This window comes from Octodon degus, unplaced genomic scaffold (assembly GCF_000260255.1).
Source record: "Octodon degus isolate 3935 unplaced genomic scaffold, OctDeg1.0 scaffold00053, whole genome shotgun sequence".
NCBI lineage: Eukaryota > Metazoa > Chordata > Mammalia > Rodentia > Octodontidae > Octodon > Octodon degus.
Genome location: NW_004524629.1, coordinates 12767583 through 12776694, shown reverse-complemented (window position 1 = coordinate 12776694; position 9112 = coordinate 12767583). Strand labels below are relative to the sequence as shown.

Sequence of the window (9112 nt, the reverse complement as noted above, 5' to 3'; positions counted from 1 at the left end):
AAATTTTAATTAGCCAAAACAGGGCAAAAAATTAAAAGAAATATAACAAAATGTTCAAATATATTTGTCTGGATGGTGGACAATATTTTTCCTGTCACTTTATTATATTTTTACATGATTTTTTAGATGTGTTTATTTATTTTATATGCATTTGGTACAGGGTCTCATTAGAACTATCTCACCAGCCCTATTTTTACAGAAATTTTATGTAATCTTATTTTCCAAGCTTTTCATCATGAGTGTATATTACTTTCAAAAGATTCAGAGTCATACAAAGGAGTGTTAGGAGTAGTATACACTCTCTTTACTTAAATAATTTCTGTAGACCCCCTAGAGAATAAAATTAGAAATCTTAAGCTTTTTGTCTCTAGTCTCTCTTTCTGAAAATATTATAAATTTTATGCACATTTTTGGGATTCTTTCCAGAAAAAAATCTATATACATAAACAGACATAAATTAGATGTATTTACATATTCTTGGTTTTATGATGGAAAATACCTAGAAATTATCCGGAGAACAAAATTCAGTTTTGCAGATTCAAAAGCCTTGGGGTTTGAACTACATCAACTGACAGAAATACAACTCATAACATGGGACTCTTAAGAGAAAGGGGAAGTGGCCAAAGGAAAGAAAGACCTCAGAACCTCTTCTAAGATACTCCTTTCTCAGAAGAAATGGAAGGTGGTAAAAAGAATAAAAAGTGTTTTAAGCAGTAGACATCATAATTCCTGGGGCTGGGAGTCTTTCTCTTGGGCTGCTTAATTCCAGATGAGGTGTTAGGCTTCAGGCAGGCCAGAATTTGCCCTTCAGGCAGGCCAGGCTTCTTCACTTTTGAGGTACTCACGTATGCATGGAGGGCTTGAAGGGCCAGAGGACCTGCTCAGCAAGCATTCAGCTGGAGATAGCCTGGGCCTCCCCTTCCCCCCTGAGCTGTAGGTACATTCTCCTGCCTGCTGGGCTCCATCCACAAAGTTCCTCTGGGCCCCTGAAGGCGCTCCTGGATAATACCGTTGCTCATCTTTAGTTTTCCTCTTGGGAAAATGGGGTGCAGGTGTGAGGCCTTGGTAAAGGGCTCTCGGAAGGAGAACCAGAGAGAGACAGTAGTCCTGGCAGGTGGCAAGCATGGGAATCAAGAAGCGGCCTGTGGGGGCAGTCTGCCTCCTTCACCCTCACCTTTGCAAGGAGTTCTTGGAACAGACACAGGAGGGATTTTCCATCTGCATTCCCCGCACCTTCCTCTATGTATACAGTATTTTCTGCCTTTGTTCCAGCCTCCTTCATCTCTTGTTAATAAAGTTCTGCAGGTCACCAAGTTGTTTTATGACTGTACCAGCCCATGTCCACCCAAAAGCCACGAGAGGCTCTTCAGTCAGAGTGTGAAATTGTGTTCAGTCTTGATTTGAGTTTCCCCGATGCTTGCCGCCAACTTATTCTCAGTATGGGTAGATCTCATCAAGGTGCTGGAGACTTGGCCATATGCCTAGCCAGTGTCATGGAGGAAATGATGGAAGGATGGAGATGTAGTCCTCCCCTCCCAGAGACCACGCTCCGACTGGGAATGTGACCAAACCAGCAGGTGTGGGCCTTTCATTCATGTGGAGTAGAGGCCTGAGTGTGAGTGAAAGACCAAGAGCTTGGTGCTGGGAGCCTCCCCAGAGGAAGGCATAGACAGTATAGATACCAGGGTGCTGGTGGGAGTGGGAGGAGGTAGGCCATGGCAGTGATGGTGGGGCTTCACAGATGTCAGGCTGGGGACAGCACGTGGAGGCCCAACGCCTGAGCTGCCAACACTGAGAGCCTATACAAGTCAGATGGCCATGTGGAGTGAAGTTTCCTGAATAAAGGAGGGGAAGAGTCAGTGAATTCTGGAGACTGAAAGGCTCAAGGATTTGAGGAAATCAAAAAGGCCAATCTCCCATCCTCATCCAAGAGACCTACCTACCTGCAGACCAAGAGCCCAGCATGTGCAGGGTCTGTTGTGAATGGCCCTTTGCACCAGGACCACCCAGGCCCACTTTCAGGAGAGGTAAGTAAAGAGCCAGCTTGTCCTGGACTCACTGGGGATTTGCAACTAGAATCACACAATAGCTGGATGATTCAGAAAACAAGGAAATGCACGGGCAGAAGAGCAAGAGAGAAGCATTTGTAATTCATGTGCCAAAAAGCCAATTTTCATAGAGCCCTAACAAATCACTTCAGGGGATAATGGCCCAGTGCAGAAAGAGGCAAAGAGCATAAGCAGGCAATTAATTGAAAGCAACTGAAAATGGCCAATAGATGCATTACAAAGTTACACCTTAGTCATAATAAAAATTAAGTAACAAGGTAATACTATTTTTCTTATCAGATTGACAATACTAAAAATGTTTGGGTTCTAACAGAATATTGAAACACAGTAAAGAAATGGCCATGCTCAAAATACTAGTAGTTACAACTTCTGCAAGGCAATTTTTCTCTCATATGTAAGAAAAAGTAAGTCCTTTCAGTATATAATGTATAAATAATCATTAAAAATAATTCAGTAGCTCTGTATGTTGATATAGAAGGATTTAACATGCAAGAGAACACAAATATATAATACATGTATATACTACAAAAGAAAAATATATTATATATAAATACATAGTGAACTCATACTTTCATAAAATGTTAAAAAATTTTATTAGTACATGTTTGCAGTACATAATGATTGTATTCATTGTGGTACATGTATGTAATACATCTTCATTCCTTTATTTCTCCCCACTCCCTTTATTCCTCTTTTTATTTGCAAAAGATTCATCTCCCTGTTTCTTAAAGTTGAATACCTTTTATTTTGCCTGTTAATTTATTTATGCTTTGGATTTTTCATGTGACATTTAAGCTTGTGTATCTGATTTATTTCATATAACATTACTGTCCCAAGGAGCATGCATTTTCCTACAAAGAACTCAAATTTATCTTTCTTTATGAAAGAATAGCATTCTATTGTATACAATTACCATACATTCTTTATCAGCCACATCCAGAACTTAGTTGTTATGAATTATGTTGCTATAGACATAGGTGTGCATATGTCACTGTAATATGATGTTTCAAACTCTTGCCAGGAGATATAGAAGGAGAAGAGCTGGGTGCAATGGATCTGTACTTTTAGTCTTTTTGAGGGATCTCCATACTGCTTTCCATAATGGCTGTACTAGTTTACATTCCCACCAACAATGTGGAAGTGTTTCTTTTCTCTGCAGCCTTGCCAGCATTTGATTTCTTGATGACAGCCATTCTTTCTGAAACAAGGTGAACCCTCAGTAGTGTTGGGTTTTTTGTTTCGGTTTGTTTTTCTGTATCAGGAATTGAACTCAGGACCTTATGCTTATCAGGCAGGTCCTGTGCCACTGAGCTATATCCCCAGCCTCTCAGTAATGTTTTAAGTTGCATTTCTCCAATGGCCAGAGATGCTGAAAATGTTTTCACATATTTATTGGCCATGTATACTTCCTCTTCTGAGAAGTGGCTGTTCATTTTAGTTGGCTGTTTTTTAATTGAATCTTTTATTTGGGGGGCTCACGTATTTCATATATTTTAAATATTAGTTCTCTATCCAAAGAGTGCCTGGCAAAAATTTTCCCATTCTCTAAGTTATCTTTTAGCTCTGTTGATTGTTTTCTTTGCTACGTAGAATCTTTTCTATGTGATATAACCCTACTTGTTGATGCTTGGGGTTCTGTTCTTACCTTTTTTTAGTACATGGGTCTATTTCAATCTTCTGCATGTGGATAACCGGTTTTTCCAGCAGTACTTGTTTAGAAGGCTGTTTTTCCGTGTTTTGGGGCTCTCTATTAAATGCACCAAATAGCTGGATGTGCCTGGGGTTGTTTCTGAATCCTCCACTCTGATCCACTGATCCACAGGTCTTTGTTTCAGTACCATGTTGTTTTTGTCACCTTGGTTTAAAGTCACTTCAAAATCCAGGATAGTGATGCCCCCTTTGATCCTGTTGCCCAGGATTGCTTTTGCTATTCTGTGTTTCTTCTGTCTCCATAAAAATTTTAGGAATTTTTTTCTAGTTCTGGGAGGAATGTTGTCGGCATTTTGATTGGAATGTATTAAATCTATATCTTAGTTTGGGTAATGTGGCCGTCTGAATAATACTAGTTCTGCCCGTCCAGGAGCAGGTGGTATGTTTCCATCTTCTTAAATCCTCCTCAGTTTCTCATATTATATCTTTACAACTATGTGAGCTCTGCTATTTGCATATATTCCCATATATTACTTGTACCTTTCTGAAAAAAGTTTGAATCTCAAAAATTGCAATTTTAATTTGGGTTCATTTTATTTCTGAGACATGCCCAGCCATAAGCAATAAGCCATAAACAATAGAAAGGAGGAGCACAGAATTAAGCACCAGCTGGCTCAAGTCTATAAACAGTCCATCATTTTCAGTCCTTAGTTGTGAGTGCTGAGTCAAAGTTATTAACATCCAGGCAGTGCCCCCTCTTAGGGCACAAGCACACTTTTAGTCCCCTGGGCTACAGGCTGGCTCTACGATCTATCTGTAGATGTCAGAAACAGTATCTCTAAGTCCTAGACTAGACGAGTTCTGTGGGCTGGTACCTTGCACATGATTTTATTTCCTGAAAGTTTCTTTTTGTCTAAGACATTCTGATTCTATGGCCCAGACCAGGAGGGGAATAAAATACAGAGTGGGCTCAAAACCACAACTTTGTTGTCAAACATGGAGAAATTAGAGGATCTGCACAACAGTATACTGGCTATAGGGCCCCCTCCCCCACCGCCATGCTGCTCAGTGGGCACTGCAAGGTGGGTGGAAGGACGGCGCCCTGCTGCAGCTGATTGGGAGTGACTGTTTTCAGATATGCAGGGGAAACAGGCTGGCTTTTGAGAGGCCCCAATCGCAGGCCCAGGCTGGGCTACTCCTACTCAGGTTCGGTGGTCCCCAGCCCTGGGCCATGGGGCCCAGACTTCCTGCCATCCCTCTGAGGCCCAGGTTCCTCAGCACACTGAGCCATGTTGTTCCAGGCCTGCTGGGTAGGTTTGCCAGCAGTGTGACTGAAATGGGCCAACTCACTCCTTGTTTGGTGGACAACTCACTCCTTGTATCAGGGTAAGGCTCAATTAGCTGGTGCACAGCAAATGTCAGGAAATGGAAACAAGGCCCACAACCCACTCAGTTTTTTCCTCTTAAGCAACTGAGGCTTTTGGTTTATAAAATGGCTCCTCTGTACCATGTCCCAAGCAAGGCTCTGGCAACTCCAGGATAAGTAAGATGCCATCCATAGCTGACTGCAGGTGCCCATGGTCTACAGGGAGAAGTACAAGTACCCAGGAATCCCCATAGGAAGAGGGGAAGGAGACCTGTGGCCAGGAAGCCCAAGTGCTAAAAGAATGCCTAGAAAGGCCTCTATTCAGGAGGCGGGAGACTTCAGAACTATCTTTAGGAGAGAAAGTGGACCCAGAGGCACGAGGGACAGTTTTGTCCCCAGCTTGCTTGAGTAGAAATGGAAACTGAAAAGGGGGGAAAATCCTTAATTGGATGACACTTCAGCCTGAGTAGCTGGAGCAGGCATACTCTAAAGAAGATCAGACTGGCCACTAAACATGGAAGGAGTTTTGTGGAGTACTGTAAAGGGCTGGAGTCTGGCCAGTCCTTGGTCTGGCCAGTCTCAGTCTGGTTTTATAGCTCTGGTGAAATCCTCGTGGCAAGAGGGCCAACTCCATTCACAAGAAAGGACTGTCTTTGGGTGGTTTCAGCCATGTGAAGTTGTGTTTTTCTTAAAGTCCCCAGCGTTAGGAAACTGTTGGTTTAGGACAATGGATGGAGAGTTCTAGGTATCATTAAGCCGAGGAGGTAGGGGAAAACCTCTGGAACTGGATATTATAAAACTGGTAGTCAGGTGTCCCTGTACATCTTAAAAACTACTTTAATTATTCTTATCTTGATGTTCGGGCTGGGAAGATGGCTCAGTGAAATAAGTGCTTCCCTGGCAAGCGCAAGGGCCTGAGTTCAATCCCCTGTTCCGCAAAAAAAAAAAAAAAAAAGGCTTGATGTTCTTTGTCTTAAAAGGAGGATGAGACAAGTTAGGTTAATCGGGGGCTAATTTGCTTTTTTCTATTGACCTTTCCTAAATGAGTAAGGTACCTATATCCAAGGTTTCAAGCTGCCCATGGGGTATTTGTAGGCCCAAGTGAAGAGTCATGGGTCTTATCAAAAGCTGCTTTTAAGTCAGTGACTGCCTCAGATGAAAATACAAAACATGCTTATAATGAACAACAGTTTCAGGGTCCAGGAGTTTGTCTTCCATGCAGTAGTGGTCTCTTGACTATGCCAATTTGATTAAGGAACAGTTTCAACTGTTTTGACCTCCACCATCTGAGCAAAATACTATCTGTAACTTGGGTTGACAAGAAAAAGGAGCAGAGGTCACCTTCCTAGCAGCAGCTGCCCAGGGATCCTCCTGGTCAGACACTCAGCGCCTCCTTCAGCTCCATGTCGTTCCCTTCCTTTCCTTTACTTCAATGTCTCTGTCTTCCCACTTACTTCCTGTGGGCTCCCTAACGCAATAACATCTTGACACCAAAGTCCCTCCCCAGTGCATTTCACCAACTCTCTATCTCTGCCTCTTCTCCAACTCATTCAATTCTAAGGTAACACTTTCAGAAGAGCAGAAAACATGAACTCAATAAACACTGGCACTGTCGACAATACACTGGGCTCCAGTAAGAAGGAAGATGGGGTGGAAAACTGAGAACAGTTCACAAGGTGGGTGGGAAGAGAAGGACCACAGCAGACAAAGGCAAGGGAACCCTATCATGAACCAACAAATAAGTTATTACCCACTTGCCCAGGGCATCTAGAATACCCCCATATGGGGCATTGGAACTGGCTCCATTTTTTCCCTGAAGTCAGCACTGGCAGCTCAGAATTTCTGAGCTCTTCCTGTCTATGCCAAAGCCCAGGCTTGCTGAGAAGTGCAGTTTCAAGAGTTTGGGTGCCATGAGCCAGCAGTCCTTTCTCCCTGCCACCACCACCTTGTTTTCAGTACTAGAGATTGACTCCAGAGCCTTTGCACTGAACTATATCCCCAGCTCTTTTTATCTGGACACAGGCAATTGTTAAGTCACTAAATTGAATCCCGAAGCCTGGGTTTGAACTTGTGATTCTGAGCATCCCAAAGATCTAGGATTATAAGCCTGTAACACCTCACCAGGCTCCACCCTCAAATATCAAATCAGGACACCTAGAAAATGCCTGCTAGCCCCTGCAGGCACCGAGTTACTCAGCAGGGACAAAGCGGCCTGCCAAGCCCACCCCTCTGAATGGCACTCACAGCTCTCTTAGGAACCTTCAGGGACACCTCTCAACTTTTCTCCCAAGTAGCTCATGACAAGTGTGTCCCTATTCTTCCATAGGCCCAATGGTCCAGTCCTTCACTAATAAAGTCAAGAGAGAACAGTTGCAAAAAGTTAGACCCTGTGCACCCTTGTTTAGCCCTTACAGTATCCCATCTCCTTGGGATAGTCTACCACTGCAGGTAAAGGAAAACCCTTTCACCCTGGAGCTCTCTCTCTCACACAGAGGCAAAGAGTCCTGCAGCTTCTAAGAAACAGCCAGAATGCAAGTCAAGGTACCCTGAGCCACAGCCTGTGTCCTCTCTGCTCAGGGCCTTGCCTCCAAGGCAGCAGCATTCATGAACCAGCCATGCATGCTAAAAGAAGCAAGAGCCTCAAATACTCTCCTTGCAACTACAGGGAGAGAACTACTCAGGGAACTGGATTCTAGAGCAAGGGAGGAGTGCTGGATAGCAGAATGATAGTCGCAAGGGAGATGATAAGCTCTCCTGGAAGATGCCAAGAACAGAAATAACCAACTCCAAGCAGAGGGACTGTTGTGTTCCAAAGCTGAGGGATAAGAAGCTCTATAAAGAAGAGAGAAGCAGCCTGCTGTGGGAGCAGAGAGAGGAGGATTTCCTGGGGCTACTGCTGCTCCTGGTGGGCTGAGGAGGGTGGGTGGCTAGGGGTGCGTGTGTGAGTGTGTGTGTGTGTGTGTGTGTGTGTGTGTGTGTGTGTGTGTGTTAGTTTGCTGTACTATGCAAGTAGTTATCACAGGCAGGTTCTTTACGGGGGGGAAAAATACAATTCAAATGCAAATGGGATCAGAGGGAAGTTGTCATATTGGGCATCTGTGGCTAGCAGAGACTAGTTTCATAGTCCAGCCAAAGGGCATGACAGATCCGAACTTGAGCTGGGTTGGCAACATGAGAAAAAACATCTAACAATCTCTAGGACAAAATTGTTACTGGTCTGGAAATTTTAAATGTTAAACTTCAATATGTCTTGGAACAATGGATATTTATCAGGAAAAAAAAATAGAATTAATCAAAATTTTTTTTTCTTCTAGTCATCCCATGCTAGCATGTGCAAGACGAAAAGGGCTGAAATGTGGGTTTTAGGAAAATGAGTCAGACAACCAGGGGAAGTTCAATTTCTGTGACCTAAGAAGGCGTCCTGTTTACCATGGTTCCCATTATGGCAATGGGGGCTTTCTCCCCGCTCCTTTAAATTCACCTTGGGAGACGCAAGGACTTTTAGGGGACCTTCCAGCGGTTAGGATTGCACACATAGACAGCTGAAGAAACAGAGTCACTAACTGAAACAAGCTCCACCCCCAGCCTGAGCCCACTGCCTACCTGCAGTTCGGGTGCCGAGCCACAGAAGGGCCCCCCACAGCCAGAAGCTTCTCTCGCAGAGGCTCCAGGGCATCGCTGAGCCGGAGGTCTGAGGGTGGTTGTGTAGCAGACCTCTACAGCCAGAGAGATCACACACTCCAGCCTGTCAACAAACTGCCCCTGGGAACTCACTAATCATTAACTGGCCTCATAGCCTATAAAAGAAAAATAAACTGTCTATTTGCTTAGCCTCCAGAGTTTTCAGTTTCTTCTTCTCAATGAAAATAAACACTTTCATTTTATTTTATTTTTTCCCAGCCAGGGAACATTGAAACACGCTGTTCTTCCTCTTTGAGGCAAACATGACCGGGAAACTATTCCCTGCACTCTCCCATTTCCCGTTATGAAATGCCTGTAACGAACGAGGCGGAAGTCTTTCATCTCC

At 43.8% G+C, this 9112-nt stretch overlaps 1 protein-coding gene across 2 annotated transcripts in view; it reads right to left on the bottom strand.

Annotated features, from left to right (window-relative positions):
• The window catches only part of Pla1a (phospholipase A1 member A), a 35868-nt gene extending 26974 nt beyond the window's left edge, over window positions 1-8894 (bottom strand). The window contains exon 1 of one of the 2 annotated variants that reach the window (XM_023717601.1): window positions 8689-8894. In XM_023717601.1, coding sequence (XP_023573369.1) covers window positions 8689-8761 — 73 coding nt within the window. In that variant the 5' untranslated portion in view covers window positions 8762-8894. The remainder of the gene's footprint in view (window positions 1-8688) is intronic. The other variant, XM_023717600.1, reaches the window with a different exon arrangement.
• Window positions 8895-9112: the final 218 nt, after the last annotated feature.